At 50.3% G+C, this 19,861-nt stretch overlaps 1 protein-coding gene across 1 annotated transcript; it reads right to left on the reverse strand.

Moving 5' to 3' along the window:
* Positions 1-3,601: 3,601 nt before the first annotated feature.
* Positions 3,602-9,626, reverse strand: LOC119094547 (thiosulfate sulfurtransferase/rhodanese-like domain-containing protein 3). Its single transcript, XM_037217607.1, has 2 exons — positions 8,969-9,626; positions 3,602-3,609 (listed from the first exon to the last, which is right to left on the reverse strand). Exons 1-2 carry the CDS (start codon positions 9,624-9,626, stop codon positions 3,602-3,604), a joined length of 666 nt encoding a protein of 221 aa, XP_037073502.1.
* Positions 9,627-19,861: the final 10,235 nt, after the last annotated feature.

Genomic DNA, 19,861 nt, shown 5'->3' on the forward strand with positions numbered 1-19,861 from the left:
GCAGAGGCGGATCGTGCGATGGCTGCAGCCGAATTCACGTACTGCGTTCGGGACAAGGATGGCAAACGAGACGTTTCTGTACCTATCCGAGTGACACCACACCTGACAAAAAATGCATCCAGAGGAATAATTAACTGCTTCGACCTGCGTGACGTCAGAGAAGAAGAGATTGCTGACGAGTTGTCTGTGTTCGGCGTCACTGCCGCACGGAGGATCTCCACTAGAAAAGGAACTGAGCAACTGCCAACAAATAACATCATCTTGACTTTCAATCGCCCGGATCTTCCTTCTGAAATACGCGTCGGATACGCACGTGTCAAGGTGCGCCTTTTCATCCCAAACCCCATGCGATGCTTCAACTGCCAGCGATTTGGTCATACCAAACAGTACTGCCGCAACAAGCCAGCCTGTGGGAAATGCGCTCCCTCCGAGCACACAACGGAATTTTGCGATTCAGAGAGAGCGTGTTGTGTGAATTGTGACAAAGACCAGGCCCCGCACACGACCTACGACCGCATGTGCCCAGCGTACGTGAAGGAGAAAGAAATTATCTCCATTAAGACCACTCGCAATATCTCTTTTCGCGAGGCCAGAACATTGTACGAGGAGAGCCACCCTCGAACATCATACGCCGAAAAGGCTAGGATCTCCACCGCACGTCCGACCTCCACTGATCGGATGACCGCTGCTCAGTTTGTAGCGCTCTTGAAGTCCTTTCGTCTCTCGGTTGTGTCGACGAACCAGGCGCTGGACTCCAGTCTGGCAGCCCTGGCTCCCCCTTCCTCGCTGGAGCGGTCGAAGGAGACCGTGCTGCCAACCTCCTCGCCCCCCGCAGGGGTTTCGCCGTCGGTGGCAGGGGACGGTGGTTGGACGGTGGTTCGGCGTGACCGGGGTAACCAGGCGCTGTCGGCTGCCCCCCCCCCCCCCCCCTTCCCTGTCTGCCAGCCCGACGACTAACACAACCTTGGCGAGAGCAAACTCGCGAACGGCAGAGACGCTGGAGCGTCACGAGGCAGACAGGCGCGCCCGTGAGGCAAAGCGGGCACGCCTGGCAGACCAGGAGCGTGCCAAGGCAGCCAGCCGGCTGTCTGGAGCGGACCAGGTGGCCGCTTCAACGGGGGAGACCCTCCCGCCGCCCGGAAGGCGTGTGGAGGCTCCCGCAGGCCCCTCCGACCCGCAGAGAGACCCGCCTATGGGTCCTCCGCCACCACCGCCACCTAGGACCACGACGTCGCCGGCGCCGGCCCCGTTTAGGACGGGCCGCCCGGAAAAGCGTGGTCCGCCAGGGCCGATTTCGCCAACGGATGGCGGTAGCCCCCGAATGCGTCCCAGAATCCGCCCGGTCTCTGTGGGATACGGTTCTGAAGACAGGAACAACAGCCATCGGCCGGGCTCCAGCGCTGCTGAGTTCTTTTAAAACATCACATTGCTTTTATAGCCCCCTCATTCAGTCGGTCTTACAGTGGAACTGTAGAGGTGTAAGGTCAAGCACCCAGGACTTGCAGGCAATTTTAAGCGCGCACTGCCCGGTAGCCGTATGTATCCAAGAGACCAAGTTGGCGCCTGATGCGGCCTTTGGCCTGAAAGGGTACGCTACCTTCCGCACTGACATGCCAACAGAAACCGTTGCTTACGGTGGCGTTCTGCTGGCTGTACACCAAAGCGTACCTACACGGCGCCTGGTGCTAAGAACAGACCTGCAAGCTGTCGCAGCATCAGTGAATTTCAACACCGTACCATAACCGTCTGCTCTCTCTATTTACCACCTGGGGTTTCATTTCCATCTGGAGGACTACGAGAGTTAATCTCTCAACTCCCTCACCCTCTACTCGTTTTAGGCGATTTTAATGCACATCACACTGTTTGGGGGTGTGCTTCCACGAACACTCGCGGGAGGCTATGTGAGGCTCTCGTGCGTGACGAAGGTTTATGTGTTTTAATTACAGGAGCAAGAACGTATTTTACATTGCCATCAGGACAATCGTCAGTGCTAGACCTGAGCATTTGTAGTCCGCAGTTGGTACCACACTTCACCTGGGTTGCTTCAGAGGACCCCCTTGGAAGCGACCATTTTCCGGTCTGGGTTCGGTACCGTGGCGGTACTGTTCTTGGTACTCGACCTCAACGTTGGAATTTCAAGAAAGCGGACTGGAGTGGTTTTGAGACCCGCCTGGACGAAACCTTTTCTAACGATTTCGACTCTGCAACTCCGACTACGGAGGAATTTACGTCTCTCGTTTTGGATGCGGCGAAAGGATGCATTCCGCGCTCCTCCGGATGCCCTCGTCGCACCCCTGTACCTTGGTGGAGCGACGAGTGTCGTGACGCTATTCGTGCACGTCGGAGAGCTTTTAGGGCTTTTGACCGGCACAACAGCACATTAAACCTCTTGGCTTTCAGGCAGGCACGCGCGGCCGCACGCCGCACTATACGAGAGGCGAAACGTGCATCATGGCGCAGCTACGTCAATTCACTGAATCGCCACACGCCGACGTCACATGTATGGGGCCGCATTAAAAGAATCGCCGGGCTTCATCCACCAGTTTCCCTTCCCGTACTGCGAGTGGGAAGTCAACACATCACTCACCCAAGCGATGTCGCGGAGGCCATTGGGGAAGCCTTTCCAGACCGTTGCCGAAATGGCACCTGCGATCCACGGTTTTTGCGACATCGGGCGCGATGTGAAACTTCGCGTTAATTTTTATACAGGGGACATCCTGACGTACAACAAGCGTTTCACTATGATGGAACTTGAAGGGGCCATTCGCCCGCTGCGTAGTGTAGCGGAGGGGCCCGACCTCATCCATAATGATATGGTACGGCATTTTGCTCCCCATGTACTACGAGCGTTGCTGGCACTTTTCGACTGAATATGGGAGTCAGGTAACTTCCCGCCAATCTGGCGAGAAGCCATAGCAGTACCTATTTTAAAGCCCGGGAAAAGTGGAACGAACGCCCTTGACTATCGCCCGATCGCCCTCACATCTTCGCTGTTTAAGCTCATGGAACGAGTGGTGAATGTACGGCTCTCGTGGACCTTAGAACGTCAAAATTTTTTCACGAATGCTCAGTGCGGATTCCGTAAGAACAGGAGCACGATTGACCACATCTTTACTCTTGAAACCGCAGTACGAGCCGGTTTTATCAGCAAACGTCATACCGGCGCCATCTTTTTTGACATAGAAAAAGCCTATGATACCACATGGAGACATGGAATTTTGATGAAGTTACTCGATTGTGGCATCCGTGGTCACATGGGAAAGTTTTTACAAAACTTTCTGACTGACAGATTCTTCCGGGTGCGTGTTGGTTCTTATCAATCCGACAGGTATCCGCAGGACAATGGTGTGCCTCAGGGCAGCGTATTAAGTGCCATTCTTTTCGCAGTGATGATTAACGATATAGGGGACACGCTTCCACATGGGATCAGCCGTTCTCTCTTCGAAGACGGCTTTGCTATTTGGTGTAGCTCGTCGACCACTCGCACGATGGAGCGACAGCTTCAGCTGGCTGTCACACGTCTGGAGAAGTGGAGTGTGCTCAATGGTTTCCGGTTCTCTACGTCGAAGACAACTGCAGTTCATTTCTGTCGTCGTCGGCGTCAATGTCCTGAAATGGAAATCAACCTGTACGGGCAACGCGTCGCCGATGAGAATACCGCGAAATTTCTCGGTATACGCTTTGACCGACGCCTAACATACCGTGGGCACATCATAAATCTCCGCGAAAAAATGTTTAAAATCTCTTAACATCCTAAGGTGCGTGGGACGTACGTCATACGGTGCTGATAGGAGGACACTCTTACTCCTATACCGCTCCCTGATTCGTTCAAAACTTGACTACGGCTGTTTTATCTACGACAGCTCATCAGACCTGATCAAACGTACTCTGAACACGGTGCATCACGCCGCACTCCGTATCGCCACAGGGGCTTTTCGGACATCGCCCGTAGACAGTCTTCTGGTGGAGGCTCACGAGCCCCCACTAGCATTGCGAAGGCAGATGCTGGGACTGCGCTACACGTGCAAGCTGGCGCAGTTCCCAGGTCATCCCACCTACAAAGCAGTGTGTTTGCGTAGCTTACGAAGGCTTTTCCTACGTCAACGGTCACCAAAAGCTTCTCCCCTCTGTGTACGAATGAGAGAACTTTTAGACGTGCGCGGCCTGAACCTACAGCGTATCATCAGACCTAAACCCATGGAGACTGCTCCTTGGGAGCTAGCATCGCCAAGAGTGGATGTCTCTGTATCAAATATGCAAAAGCAACGTGTCCTCACGACGGAACTTAAAGGCGCAGCCTTAGAGCACATGGCCTCCTTCGACGGGTACAAGATGACTTATACAGATGGTTCGAAGACGGATGCAGGTGTAGGGTGCGCTTTTGTGTGCGGATCCACCACACGGTCATTCACACTGCCTTCACACGCGTCGGTCTACACTTCCGAGCTTATAGCCATTAGCAAAGCTCTCTGCTTTATTGAAGTGGACGATAGCAATCTGCATTTAATTCTTTCCGACTCCTTGAGCAGCCTCATGGCTGTTAGCGGCTTTTCCCCGTCGAATCCACTGGTTCAGGACATTCAATCTCGTCTTAGCTCACTGGATCGAGCAGGAAAAACGGTCGTTCTATGCTGGATCCCAAGTCACGTGGGGATATGTGGAAATGATCTTGCTGACGCGGCAGCAAAGCGCGCTACGACAGGAACTAGAATTCCTATACCACCACTACCTGCTCAAGACATGTACCCCGCAGTGTCGCTGTTTATGCAGCAGCGATGGCAGTTCCACTGGAACTCGCTGAGCGCCAACAAGCTGCAGTCGGTGAAGCCCCGCACTGGATTATGGCAGTCGTGCTTTCGGGACAATAGGGTGGAAGAAGTTGCCCTTTGCCGGTTACGCATAGGTCACACATATGCTACGCACCGTCACCTGCTATTGGCTGGCGACAGACCATGCTGCGGTCGATGCTCTGATCCACTGACCGTGCATCACGTACTGATCGCTTGCCGCCACCTTACTGCAACGAGAACGCAGTTTTTCGGACGCCACGTCCAGAGTCGCACGCTATGCGACTTTTTAGGGGATTCTTCGAACATCGTCGAGTTTGGTAAAGTGCTCCAGTTCCTTCGCGCTATAGATTTCCCTGTAATCTTCTCGTCATGATGCTAGGGCCGATCATCATGGCTCTACAGGGTGACCTGATTGATGCACTTCTCTGATTGACGGCTCTGCATGAATCGGTAGTTATGGGCGCTGCATGACCTTCAGCAGTCGATGTGCCCTAAAACCCCAAATCATCATCATCATCATCTGTCTGCGTGGTCCTGTGCTCTGCAGATGACTTCGAGCTCTGAAAGGGGTGTACGGTCCATACTTCCCTGGATTTCAGTCTGAGCGTGTTTTGGCAAAAAAGGTTACCGAGATGGATATTCTCTGTTTTGTTGTTAGCGCGTCGCAGGTGGTCATTATATCTCATTATATTGGACATCGGGCGAGAGAGGATCAGTGACCCACCCAGAAGAATATAAATTGACAACCGTATGAAGAACTAACCTAAAATAGCGAACACATCTCTGCGATATTGCAAAATTCCACATGTGAGTCAAATCACGGGAAACAAACAACCCTGGCAGGCGTGGGAGGCTGGGCGCGGCCAGGCACATGAGACAAACAGCTTCAAGAAGATGAGTGCAACTTGGGGTACTCACACAAACGTGCAGCGAGTAAAGCTATTAATGCAATCAGTTCACTCGACTCTTTATTGGAAAGCCTGATCTGTTTATGTAAGCAGGATGTACTAAATAGTCTTTTATGATACCATAGATCAGTTGGCCCTTCACATGCACATAGCACAACGGTGGCTCAGAACCAGAACCGTTACGAAAAGCATGTTCGAAATAATTTGGGCCTCAGCTCCGTCACGCCTTCTCTCGGTTCCAACATCCCAGATGGTAAGAGCGCCTACATCCTGGTGCAACGACCGGTGGTGAGATGGGTTCAAATCTCTTTGATGCCTGCTATTTGCACCAGACTGGGATGACCTGCGACCAGTGCAGCGACCACCCGAAAGGGCCCAGTTGACAGGACAAGACGGACATTGGCGAGCAGTGTGGCACGTGAAAATTTCGCCCCCAAATTTCCCTGTTGACCCGGGATTTCGTGACCGAATGGTGGGGTTAGGACCCACGCAACAAGCGCTGCTTAGCGTGGGCTGTGATCCTGAGAATTCATCCAGTCAAAATGCTCGAACAAAATCTTTAAAAACAAGCACCGTCCATACCCACACAGCTGAGAGTGCAGTCATCTGGTGGTAAATTCCCTCCCAAAAATAAAGAATCGTTGAACTAGGAAAGGTCAGAAAGTTAAAGCACGCGGCAGCGGTGTTCCATGCCAATTTCGCTCTGATGGACTCGACAGCTAACTATCTTCCTGATATCTCCCCATTCCACAAGATCATAGAGGCGAATGAAATGTCATTCGATTGTTTGTACAACGTTTAATCGGAATTACTGGACATTTTTTACTTTCTGAGGTAGAGTCAAGGTCATATCAGGTCAGCTATATTTCCTCTTTTTGATCGGGTTTTGTTCAAATAATGTATCTTATTTCAGCACGAATTTATATTATAAGCTATGTTATAGATAAAGCTATGTTATATATCAGCTATGTTATAAGCATTGCATGCACACGACCTGCACTAACCAACATCATACACGTGTGAACATAGATTATCGAGGCCATTCGTCCCTTCTTTGAACAGTCATTGTTGTTGCCAACCAGCAATCCTCTTTTGTGACTGGTTGAAGCCACGGCTGGTGTCTAAACACACTTGAGCAAACCTTCCATTTAAGTTTTATTTTAAGTCAGCGACCAATCATGACGCTTTGGAATTACAGTGCCATATATGGATAAGAATGTGGTGCTGAATGATAACAATGTGGTGCATTGAGGAAGTGTAATGAAGCAAAAGTTTGCGGAAAAGAAGCACCTAACCGTAGATCAAATACCAAGGTTATGCCACGTCAATGAGGCGCTGTCCAAATGTAACGTGTCTCTGGTTATCACTACTGTGTGAAAGTGAACTTTTAAAGTGAAAGAGCAATGGAACCGAAAACTACAGACCATGGTGGAAAATGTTTCGACATGAGGACCTCCAGGTCAGGCTAGTCACGTGGCCTGTCATGACATTTAAGGTAGAAAGGTACTCGCACGTGAAGAAATGACACCAGTGGATTTTGAGTGGCACCAGCGGTTTATAAGTCAACAAAACTGGCAATTACCCTACTAGAGCAGGCACTACGAGGAGTCAGTGTTGGCTTGCCTGGTGAAAATTATGGTGGGTAAAAATTTCACACCGTTCAGATGCTTTAAATGTTCTAGGCCGGTGATTTCTCGTCCGATACATCGCTAGTGGCGCCTCATTTTTCCCCAGCCATTTCGCATATAATTGGATGCTCAGAATGAGGATACAGCACGACCGACTAGCCTCCGTGTCGACAATTCGTCAAGAAAAATCAGAGCGGTAGTGTGGCGATATTTGAATAGATCTTGGTGTTACACGCCTGTCTGCATGGAAAACTAGGTAGCGATTTATGCGCTCACAGGAAGTGAATCATCGATTATGCGTACGAGAAGGAAAGGCTAGCTGCAGTGCCGCCACTTCTCAGCCCGCAGGCCTGCAAAGCTTGGGCTTAAGAGGCCCGCAGGGCTTTTAACGGGTATTGCTGACTGCTTTGCGGGTGTAGACAGGTGTCCGATTCCCAAAATATATCACTTAGTTATAGGGTTACCCAACCGGTGATATCCTTCTTTGAGAGTTCAATGCTGTTGTTTTTTTACACGAATGACACATGGCTATGTCACACGGCAAGCATAATGATATAGCACTAAGACTGGTTTTCATTTTAGTTCTCCTTAAATGCATGTCTAATGGCGCATCCAAGACAATCTTAAATTTATTGAGTCCTCTTAAACTGGAGCGCGCATTGACCACGAAATAGGTTCAATGGCCGGCGCCGTGTTGTGAAGGCCAAAAAGCCTCGATTCTCGCGTGGCGCCGTAGGCTGCAGCGTTGAGAAGGCTCTAACTAACCGGCGATTGGGAGTGAAAGTAGATTGCCTGAAGCCATTTGGCGTAGTTTGTGGGCTTTTTAAATGTTCTGTCATCTCGCAAATATGGTGATGGCAGTTGTACGGCCTTAAACGACACGAATCGAAGGTTGAAAAGGGAAGAATATTTTTTGGGCTTTTGGGAGTAGAGCTTTAGCCAGGCTGGGGTTACCAAGGGTGTCATTATCGAAATTAAAGACTCTCTGTGCCTTGTTGTCAAGACGTGCTAGAACGTTCGCCAAAATATGGTTTCATGAGGCGGCGTTTGACATGAATGACAACGAACAGACGACGGCATGAACGACAGCAAGAACGTCGGCTTTCCACGAGGATGCGATTCGTTTCAGTCCTTCCCTTTCTTTATGCTCTGCTTCTGCTATATCAGTATGTCACGGTGTTGAATTGCGAAGCACCTAGCTGAACACGCAGATATTCTTAAGTCCGTGGAAGCTTCATGTGGGCATAGCATGACTTTACACGGTTGTTGTGTGTAACATTACTGTATTCATACATTCAGAGCTGGCGCATCTACATCATACAAGACATTTTAGTAAAACCGCATGATGCACTGAAAAGCAAGAAAATAAAATGAACACATCTCATAAGACTTAAAACAAAAAATGCGATCTGAATGTCCTAAGATCAATACTCTGGTTTGTAACCCCTGATAAAATACTTAAGAATCCACTTGCACACGTCCATGCTGGGTCGTCGCCACTTCAGGTGTTGAGTTGTGGACTATCACTTGGCTACCGTCCCAGTTTCAGCTCCCAAGTTGTCCATCGGACCGAGATACAAACGAAGATCGCAGTAACCCCGCACATTGAAAACAGATACGGAATCCAGAGCCCGATCCTTACCACCACCGAGCACGGTGAGCTGATCATCGTACAGCGGTTTACGGAACCCAAACTTCTTCTCAAAGCCACTAGGTGGCAGGAGCAGTGCACCAGCGATCTCCTCTGCCGGCAGCGCGCGGCTGCCGGTCACGTGTCCCTCTTTATCACGGATCGCCGCTGGGCGAATATCCAGCACCAGGTCCTTGCCACCGGCAAGCCGCCGCCGCACGTCTTCCGCCGAAATTTCGCGAGACACGGGCGCGCCGCGGCGCGCCCAGTCTTTGAAAGAGCCGTAGTAGAGACGCAGGTTGCCGTAGCCGGCGGGAATCATCTTAGCGGCAGCAACCTGGATGCGACGGCCGGACCGACACATCAGGACCATCTCCTGCTCAGGTGGCGGCAGCACGAAACCGTACCTCTCACGGAAGTCGGTAGCCGTCAGCGTCAGGGCCTCGTCCAGCTCGTGCAGCGGCAAGTTGTGGGAGTTCGGCAGGCGGCCCGGGTCCAGTAGTTCGGACCGGTTGCGCACGTCCAGCAGGAAGATGGCGTTGGCACGCACCAGCGGCTGCAGCTCCTCGAACGCGATGCCGGGATAGGGCCCGGGCCACTCGGCGGGCGCCGCCCGTCCCGCCGCCGGGCCGCCCACGAACGCGGCCACTACCAGCAGCCACAAGCCCATCGCGGTGCACGGACACCCCACGGAATGGACGCGCTAGATCTCGCCGCGCAACCGACCTTTTGCTGGTCGTCTCGCCGCCGGTCTTCACGCGCTCCCCTCCCGGTCCGGTCTCTGACCTCGACTGCAGGCCATGACGGCTGCTCGGCCCCATCGCGTGACGAGCCCACTGGCCTCGCACCTATTTTCACCAGATAGTCGCCAGTTTTCCCCCGCATACCGCCAGACTTCGAGACACCGAGACGTGCGTGGGCAGGGCGTTTCTCAAAGGCAACTTGCTTGTAGGTCATGTCATGGGGGTCAGGCATGTCATGCCGCCTCAGAAAAGCTGGTTGAACGAATCTTTGTACTTTTTGCATCACTGTACACTTGTCACAATTATTTTGTATTCTCTTGTCTGGCGTATCTGCACAGGCTATACTTAGGGTTATGATCCCTATGCCACGATTCAGTGTGCTGCCGACTGTTGTTTGAAGCGGGCTGCTGATTAATTTGTGGGACTGGAAATGGACTCCATGAAAAAGTCTGTTTACATGTGTTGTTTTTACCCGCGTCGGACGTGCGAGCGCAGCCTCAGGCTATGCAACGTGCATTTGCCTACGTCATGCTTTTGCTGATTGCGTCATGCTTTTAGACGGCTATGGCCGCCGCACCCAAAATGTGCTTTCCTTCCACGGATTTTATCTGGCCACGCTGTGCAATCCTTTAGAGAGGAGGCGCTCCGGGTATTTGGGTGCATGCTTGTACGTATGGACCCAGCTAAGCTTCGTCATATTTGTAGACGACTGGCGGTTGCTGATCGCTTCGAGCCTTTATAGATATCTCGTACAACTAGACCGGAGCCAGCTACGCCCAGGGTGTGCTCAGCAAGGACATGGTGCAACTCAACAAAAGCAAACCCATATGCGCGGGTGTTCCGGGCGTGCTTTCACGTGAATATTTACGGTGCCAATAGGAGCATACGACGCCTGTACATTCGGCATTGTTTCCGGCTGATGAAAGCAGCGCTTCATAAAACGTATCAGTCATTTTAAGAAAGAGCAATGGGACAGCCCATTTTACAAAATCGCTGTGAGTGGCGATTGGCAAGCATTCCACTGACCGTACAGTGTTCGCTGCCTTTGTTGTTGGATCCTCTTGTGTAGCCATTCAATGAGGCCGTTTCGGGCGATGCACGGATTCGAGCACGACGTGCTCAAGTTGGACTCCGGACTACAGAAGTCTCAGTTGATTGTAACTTGTAATTGGTGATATCGACCAAAAGCTGTACCCAGTAATTTGCAAAAGCAGACTGCTCAGACGGCAGACAGCCTAAATGTGTTGGACACACGGGTAAAGCCTAACAACGCTGTGACTCAGACGACAAACAAGACTAGTCGGTGCCAAATAGGCAATAAGTGACAACGGACAACGACGGCATCGCAAGGGATTGAAAAGTGGTGTGCTATGTACCATAAGTGCCTTGGTATGGCAACCAACTTAAGTGGTGTCGTTTATCGCAGCTGGAATAGCATGTTGCGCACGGCAGCGCGAGGTTCTCATCCACTCTAGGTCCGCACGTGTTCTGGCAGCCTATATCAGATCCAACCGAATGGTGGCCCTGCCTCAGGCCCAGCCTAAGCCTCAAACCTGTCAGCTAATGCTGCGCAGTGACTGGCCTTTCCGCTCGTGCAGCGGCCGGCACCAGCACAGCCGGCACGGTCCCTGGCCCACCGGAGCTGGCGCTGCCACCTGTCCTAAGCTGCCGGTTTCATGAGAGCCGGCGTGACGCTCGGTCCCACCACTCACTAGAGCCGATCAAAATTTGTACCTGTGCAAACAACGCCCAAAATAACTACAGGTGCTGGTTCTTTTACCGGGCGGGGCCGCCGAAGGCTGAAATGCGAGACATTTGTTGTAAAACACAGTCCGGTGGTGGATTACGCGTAAAGCAGCGTCTGGCACCCATCCGCATCGTGTAAACCACACTTAATACTGTTCAAGGTCACTTTTAAAGGGGCCTCACAGGTAACCCAGCTCGGAATGAAGCAACCAGTGGTTCATGGTGTTCTGGTACGGGGGCACGGTGTAGTGATTCGTGATGTTTAGGATACAGCGGCAGTGAAACCTCTCCGGAGATGGGAAAATATAACTTTCACCTGGCGTATTTACATCTGTCATTGGCGTAATGTTAAATTGTGGGAGGAGACACGTCTGACACGCCGCCCCCCCCCCCCCCCCTCCTGCCACTCCAACTGCTTACTTAATCTGCCGTCCCTGTTGCGGGTGCGGTACTGATCACTGGGGTCAAATCGATCCGATACCATCTGCAATCCAAGGACATTCAAAACAAAAAGAGAGGGATCCTGCAAAACCCTCCAACACAGCAATGCCAAGGTGCAACATTTTGCTGAACTCGGCATTTTTCCGATGGGGCATCTCATCAGGGGGCCAGTTCATCATGGCAGCGCACCGATATCGGCATTCGAGTGGCTTCCCTGCCAAACCCTGGGATGACCGTGAAATCTCTAGTTGCGCCTCGAAGCGTGCAAGTTTATGACACATGACGTTTTTCAAGGCAACTTGACGGCCACCGTGGCCCACTCTGATATGGAGCGCCAACGACTGGGGACGCCGTATTAGCGCTCAGGGACATGGCGTAATCGAAGTTCGACTTCATGCCCCACACGTAGAAGCCAAAAGCGTTTACTACTCGGCAATCATGCCCTCAGCCATTCGGAAGCTGATGTCCCTCTTGTGATTGCACAAGCCTGCTATAAATTTAACATTGATGTTGCCGGTCTAGAAGCAATAAACAACTAGAGCACGGGAGCATTCTGAACCAAACGGCACCTGCATACGGTGGAAGTCTACACATCTTCGCATTCAGGAGCAAATGGGGCGGGGGGGGGGAGCATCGGGGTTCCGTGCTCCCTTTTATCAAGTTGTCGTTAAATGTGTCACCATTCATATGTATAACTGCCGGCAACTAGGAACAAAAATTCAGAACAGAAGCTTCTTGACTGATTGAAGGGCTCCCAGATCAGCACACGACCTTCCTACCACGAAACAAGTCCTCCTTTTCCATACAAGGGCCTTTTGATGCACAAAGAGGCCGGGCTCCCTAATCACGAACGGGGTCTTTCCAGTTCCCAAAGAGAGACACAAATTCAAAACAGAGGCCCATTATCTCAAATAGACATCATGATCTAGAACAGCGGCCTTCTGATGCGCAAAAGAAGCTTCTAACGTATAGCAGTTACCTTACAATTGGGAACAAGGCCGTCTAATTCATGAAGTGTACCTCCCGAGCCAGCGAAGAGGCCGCTTAAATACTTCATGGAACCTCCTCATCCAGGGCAAGAGCTACCAAGTCCACAACGGGAATTTTGTCGTTTTCTGCATAAACTTCACGCGGGGCCTGTCACGAGTTCTTCGCACATCGTCAGGCAGACATTTTTGTTTTTCGACGCAAATAAGTCGCCAGCCTGGCGAAATTTCGCTAGGTCTGGCAGCCCTGGGTGTCACGCATGACCTCTGTCGGACCCCTCACTTGACCTTGGTCGCGGTGAAGGGAGTGTAGATACGGGGGCTCCGCTGGTGGCCGGTACGTGGCGCTGATGACCTCACGGTTCTGGCATGGGGTGTGGGACGGTGTTGACCAACAGATAAACTGACTGCGGGCAGCAAGGAGATGGCTCGTCTGGTTGATGAATCTTAACAGCGGTGAAAGTGGAACATCCCTTCTGTGCATGGATATTACATTCATGCACCTATTCGCAATGATAGGTGGCCTCTGCGCAGCTCGTCACGTTCCATGTCACACGTAAACTGATGGAAGGATTGTGAAGACTAAAGAAGCTCTTCCAGGTTCTTCTCCACCATAGAGAATTACCTACCACGTTGGTGACCCGCGTGTTCTCATTCCTTTTGCGTTCACACGGATGTCAGGAGAAAGAAGAAAGGCACGTTGCTTAAATTCAGTCACCTTAAAATATGCTGTCTTCGGTGACGAGATAAGCAGCATAAATTTGTTTTTACGAGAAATTTAGAGTCTGCCAAAAGACTTTTCATGTTCACGAGACACTGATCGTGTTGTAGAAATTGAAAATCGCTGAAGCACTCAGTTTAACATCAGAACGCGCTGCAATATTGACAAATGTCCCGAAGTGAAGACAGAAATGCACAGCCGATGTTCAATTGGATCCGCCTTGTCATAAACAAAGGTGGGAAAGGTAGAGCTTCCTGGCATCATGCTCCAGATTTGAAGACGGCGACGGCTGACAGGCGACGCCCGGCCTTCCCGGAAATCGTCCCGCGCTACGCACCATGCCAAGAGTTCCGGGACTTCTCGTAGGATGAGGCGCATCTCTCATGCATGCACCATCGAAATGTGCCGTAGCCAAAAGATGATTGGGGTACCAGGTGTAGAACCTTAAATCTGGATTACACATTCGCGGCTGCTTAGAGTACACGCATTCTGGGCAACGAGGTGCATGTGGTGCGCTGTTGCGGGCAATAGATATTCGCGTTATATGGGATTGTTTGCAATAACACACAGATGAGCGAAACATGCAGCTTATGTTTTTTCACGAACACATTGGTAAAAATAGTTGAGCACAGGTTTGAAAAATCCGCCAAGGTGCACTACCCCGGCCGCTCCGCAAAAAAGGTTCTTACCGCGTGGTCACAGTAAGGTTTGTTTCCTTATTACTGGCTCAGCACTTTGTGAGCGACATTAAATTTACATGGACTGGTTCTGCGACACAGAGGTGGTTTAAAACTCACCTACTTTCCATTTAAAAATGTTCCTCACCCCAATTTTTACATCAGTTAAAACACGTATTTTCAGCTTTAAGCAAATACCGCGGAAGTAAACAATCCAACTATTGGTAACACGCTGCCACTGCTAGCTTTGGGCCGGCCTGTTCCTCTCAGGTCCTGCATCTGCTTAACAGGGACCCACTGCTCGTCCCGCATTGTCCGTCTCGCACCGGATCTGCTGCCTCACGCGAAGCGATGATTCTCCTCATCGATTGTAGCTGTCTCACTCGCTCACCCCTGACGGATGGAGATGCCTCTTCCACTTCAGGCCTAAAAGGGGTCTGTAGACATATTCTTAGTCGTTTTGTCGGAAAAAGCGGGTCACCCACAAATTGGATGCGCCGCGAGTGGTTCAGTCGTCCGCTTGCCATAACAGTCAGCATAACGCGCTGTCGCCCGCGTCGGGAGACGGGCTATCACACTCGAGACGTCGCATTACCAAAATCCTCGCTGCAATCTGCCCTCGGCTCAAACCCGGCGCGAACAGCTGGTGGCGCGAGGGGGTGAGAGCGCGCTCCGGCAGTTACGGCAGGCAGGCGGCGCCACTTGCGACAGCGACCGTGATCTAAGAGTACTCAGTGAGTTAAATGCGTCGGTGCGCCGGACGGTGGACTGCTGTGTGTAGCCGATCCTAAGGCTAGTGACGACAGACACACATATATACAGACAGGCAGACGGGATGAAATCCTGAACACAAACTTTACACTGAAGGCTTCGGCTTGCAGCTGGTGACGCCAGCACAAGAAATGCTGGTGTAATTCCAATGTAAATGGAGCGTTGTGGCATTGCGCTGGACCTATTCTGAACGAGAGGCTTGCGGAAACCGCAAATGGCCAACAAAATAAAGTGATGCCACACGAATGAAAACATGCCGAACCTTTTCTACAATGCAATCAATAACTTTTTCCGCGAAACCTGTCCCATTGGCTTCGTCGGATCGCTGTTTGTCAAGGAAACGGAGAGAAGAACATAAAGTGAAAGAAAGTCACCAGGAGACGTCAGTGAAAGAAAGCCACATAGAGACGTCTCGCCGTCGATAATGGTGGACCGACGCCACTGCCGCACTTTCAGCGAGCTGCTCTTGCCGAGTGTGTATCAAACGCGGCAGCCTACCTCCCAGCCCCACTCGCACCGCCTCTCATGCACGTCAATACTGGAGAAGGTTTGGAGAGGATCAACCGCGAGCCCCGGTCGAAGAGAGTCGGGCTGCCCGCTCTTCAGCCACGTACTGCGCAGCACGCGTCAACCCCGGCTACACTACCTCGAAGGATTAACACTTACGCCTGAGTGGTGGGGTTTATACGAGGGCAGGAGAGCACTGGACGGTGCCTTTCGCGCAATTCTAGGTCAGTCTTATTGGACACGCACGTCAATAGTGCTCTGAGTGTAATCGCAATGGCGTTATGCGCAGCGTGGACAGACTCAGACTCAGGTGGTGTGAGATACAAACAGGGCACCAAAAATGGGAGGTAAAACCACATCATCCGTTGTCAAACAAGGCAATCAGCCGCCTCCGGACTTTCTCGTCTCACCACCAAACCATTTCGTCTGGAAACTAGGCGGCTGTGCTAGGGGAGCGCAGTGGAGTGGGGTAGCCATGGTTTCCAAAAACACCTACATGTCCGGTAGAAAGTGGCCTAAAGGTGCCTGCTGCACCACGAAATTACATCGCTGCACCGGAAAACATTGCTTCTGATGCTTTCCACAGATTGATTCTCCCTCAGACCATCGCCCTGGTTTCTATATTGTAACTCGGTGCTGACCGGGCATGGACCGCACTGCATGTGTTAATTTTCAAACAACAACGCTGGCTAAACAATTACGAATAAATCATTAACGTTAATTTGACATTTGGTGACAGCTTTTTAGTACCCTTCGTTGCCAAGGAATTTGTGGATCGATCCAGGATTGATTTGCGGGACGTAGTTGATAAAATGTGATATTGGTATCAAAGGCATGTTTCCGTTCATGGCCTTCCAGAAGCATGCAGTGACAGAGTGCCTGCTTTTACTACAGGCCACTGACTGATATTTGCACAACTTCAGGTTATTTAACAGAAGATATGACGCCACAGGGAGAAAAAACTAAACTTTAGAGGAATGCTGTACTGCGAAAAGGAGATATAGAACGTGTGGAAAGCGGTGATGGCTCGACGAATCAACCCTGTTTTCGTAGCCGAAATTAGTGTATGTTTGCTTAACGACAGCTGTTGGCTTGTAAGCTGCCAAGTATAGGATGGTGAACGCAAATCTCGCGTAGCTCCAGACGCCGGGTTGATGTGGCGACCACCAGGTAACCTATATAGGCGTCACGCAGCGCGCTTCGTTCAAAGATGCCAGCGAGCTCGAGTAAACAAGCGTCACACATCACGCATCAGTGATACATGTAAACTATTTCAATTAAGCATGCACCACGCATCACGCGCCAGGCATCACACATGTAAACGATTTTAAGCTAGCACACATCACGCATCAAGGCACATATCATGTTCACATAATCGGACATGATCAGCCCTGTACGTTAAAGTTTGGTCGCCGACTATTTACAAGGACAGATGAACATAGCTTTCTATCTGTGTAGTCCTGTGCTCTGTAGATGACTTTGAGCTCTGAAAGGGGTGTACGGTCCATACTTCCCTGGATTTCTGTCTGAGCGTGTTTTGCCAAAAATGGCTGCCGAGATGGATATTCTCTGTTTTGTTGCTAGCGTATCGCAGGTGCTCATTACATATCATTATATTGGACATCGGGCGAGAGAGGATCAGTGGCCCACCCAGAAGAATATAAATTGACAACCGTATGAAGAACTAACATAAAATAGCGAACACATCTCTGCGATATTGCAAAATTCCACATGTGAGTCAAATCACGGGAAACAAACAACCCTGGCAGGCGTGGGAGGCTGGGCGCGGCCAGGCACATGAGACAAACAGCTCCAAGAAGATGAGTGCAACTTTGGGCGCTCACACAAACGTGCAGCGAGCAAAGCTATTAATGCAATCAGTTCACTCGACTCTTTATTGGAAAGCCTGATCTGTTTATGTAAGCAGGATGTACTAAATAGTCTTTTATGACACAATAGAGCAGTTGACCCTTCACATGCACATAGCACAACAGTGCCTCAGAACCAGAACCGTTGTGAAAAGCATGTTCAAAATAATTTGGGCCTCAGCTCCGTCACGCCTTCTCTCGGTTCCAACATCCCAGATGGTATGAGCGCCTACATCCCGGTGCAACGACCGGTGGTGAGATGGGTTCGAATCTCTTTGATGCCTGCTATTTGCACCAGACTGGGATGACCTGTGACCAGTGCAGCGACCACCCGAAAGGACCCAGTTGACAGGACAAGACGGACCTTGGCGAGCAGTGTGGCACGTGAAAATTTCGCCCCCAAATTTCCCTGTTGACCCGGGATTTCGTGACCGAATGGTGGGGTTAGGACCCACGCAACAAGCGCTGCTTAGCGTGTGCTGTGATCCTGAGAATTCATCCAGTCAAAATGCTCGAACAAAATCTTTAAAAACAAGCACCGTCCATACCCACACAGCTGAGAGTGCAGTCATCTGGTGGTAAATTCACTCCTAAAAATATAGAATCGTTGAACTAGGAAAGGTCAGAAAGTTAAAGCACGTGGCAGCGGTGTTCCATGCCAACTTCGCTCTGATGGACTCGACAGCTAACTATTTCCTGATATCTCCCGATTCCACAAGATCAAAGAGGCGAATGAAATGTCATTCGATTGTTTGTACAGCATTTAATCGGAATTACTGGACATTTTTTACTTTCTGAGGTAGAGTCAAGGTCATATCAGGTCAGCTACATTTCCTCTGTTTGATATGTTTTGTTCAAATAATGTCTCTCATTTCTGCACGAATTTATGTTATAAGCTATTTTACGTATAAAGCTATGCTATATATAAAGCTATGTTTTATATAAAGCTATGTTATATATAAGTTATGTTATAAGCATTGCATGCACACGACCTGCACTTACCAACAGTATACAAGTGTGAACATAGATAATCGAGGCCATTCGTTTCTTCTTTGAACAGGAATTGTTGTTGTCAACCAGCAATTCTCTTTCGTGACTGGTTGAAGCCACGGGTGGCGTCCAAACACACCTGAGCAAACCTTCAATTTAAGTTTTATTTTAAGTCAGCGACCAATGGTGACGTTTTGGAATTACGGTGCCATATCTGGATAAGAATGTGGTGCTGGTTTATATATATATATATATATATATATATATATATATATATGCGCCAAGAGATGCGCTGATGCGCAGGTTCGTCAAAGGTAGGGGAAGGACCGTGTATACTGTGTCAATAGTTCCTGGCTCCAGACATTTCGTTTGCTCAGTGTGCAAAAATTGGTTCAGAGAGGATTTAGCATTTGCATAGAGCCTTTTCTAAATGTCATACAAAGTACGAATAATTGCTTGGGCCAGTGTCACATGGTATCTTACTTTGCTAGTTAGATGCTAATAGCAGGATAGCGTGCTCGCTGGCCGCTGGACGATTGTATTGTTATGCTGTTTGTTGCGCTGTTGCAGCCCTCATTCGCTTAGATTTATGGGATGCTCAGTGTCTGTAATTAAAACTAGCTGTCATGAGTTACCTGCAATAATTCGTCATGGTAGGGTCGACTTCTCTATGTGAAATCTCAGAAAACACCGCCTTGCAGGTTGCTGGCTATGTGCAATGATTCCAGGCTCCCACCGACAAAAGACTGTTCTGCTGTCACTTTGTGTGCACGCAATGAGAAGAGACGTTGTTTCCAACAAGAACAGCTTTATATATAGAGTGACCACTTCCAAGCGCTGTGAGGCTGTGAGGCTTCACAAGGGTGCTGTCCCATCTTTGACCACCACAGCTGCTTGTGCATGAGGTCAGTTACATCTTACCAACACATGATGTACGTTTTCCCTTCCTGCTTCTTTGGAAAAACTGCAAGATAGACCATGAGTGTTATGGATGGTTCTCGATGTCAATATTTCCTTGTTGCGGTAAGCAACACTATTGTGTTGAGTGCTATAAGTGACTTCCTTTCGCCCATGAATTGCATATGCACTAAATCAATCGTTAGTTTGATGCTGAACCGAATTAGTTTACATGGTGTCACACAGCATTTCAAGTTCCATGCCTATGCAAGCTGCAATGCAACAAGAAAGGTAATTTTGGGATCATGGGGCTACCCACATTTGGAGGTCCCGCCATCACTTCCACCTGTGCGATGGTATTAAAAAGTAATTTGACGTTTACTAAGCTCTGTAAAATTTTATCAGCCTGCAGGGGGCATGGAGAGAGGGCGTCATCCAATGCAGCGAGGGGAAGAGGACAACATGGCTGCTTAACTTGGTCCCAGCATCAGCCGTGTGATCAGTGATGAGTGCAGCGTGCACTCCACACCACACTTGACAGCCCTCACTACACCGCTC

This window comes from Pollicipes pollicipes, unplaced genomic scaffold (assembly GCF_011947565.3).
Source record: "Pollicipes pollicipes isolate AB1234 unplaced genomic scaffold, Ppol_2.1 Scaffold_4002;HRSCAF=4701_pilon_pilon_pilon, whole genome shotgun sequence".
Classification (NCBI taxonomy): domain Eukaryota; kingdom Metazoa; phylum Arthropoda; class Thecostraca; order Pollicipedomorpha; family Pollicipedidae; genus Pollicipes; species Pollicipes pollicipes.

Coding starts and splice junctions, on each gene's coding strand:
- LOC119094547 (XM_037217607.1), bottom strand. CDS start 9,626: ATGGGCTTGTGGCTGCTGGTAGTGGCCGCGTTCGTGGGCGGCCCGGCG.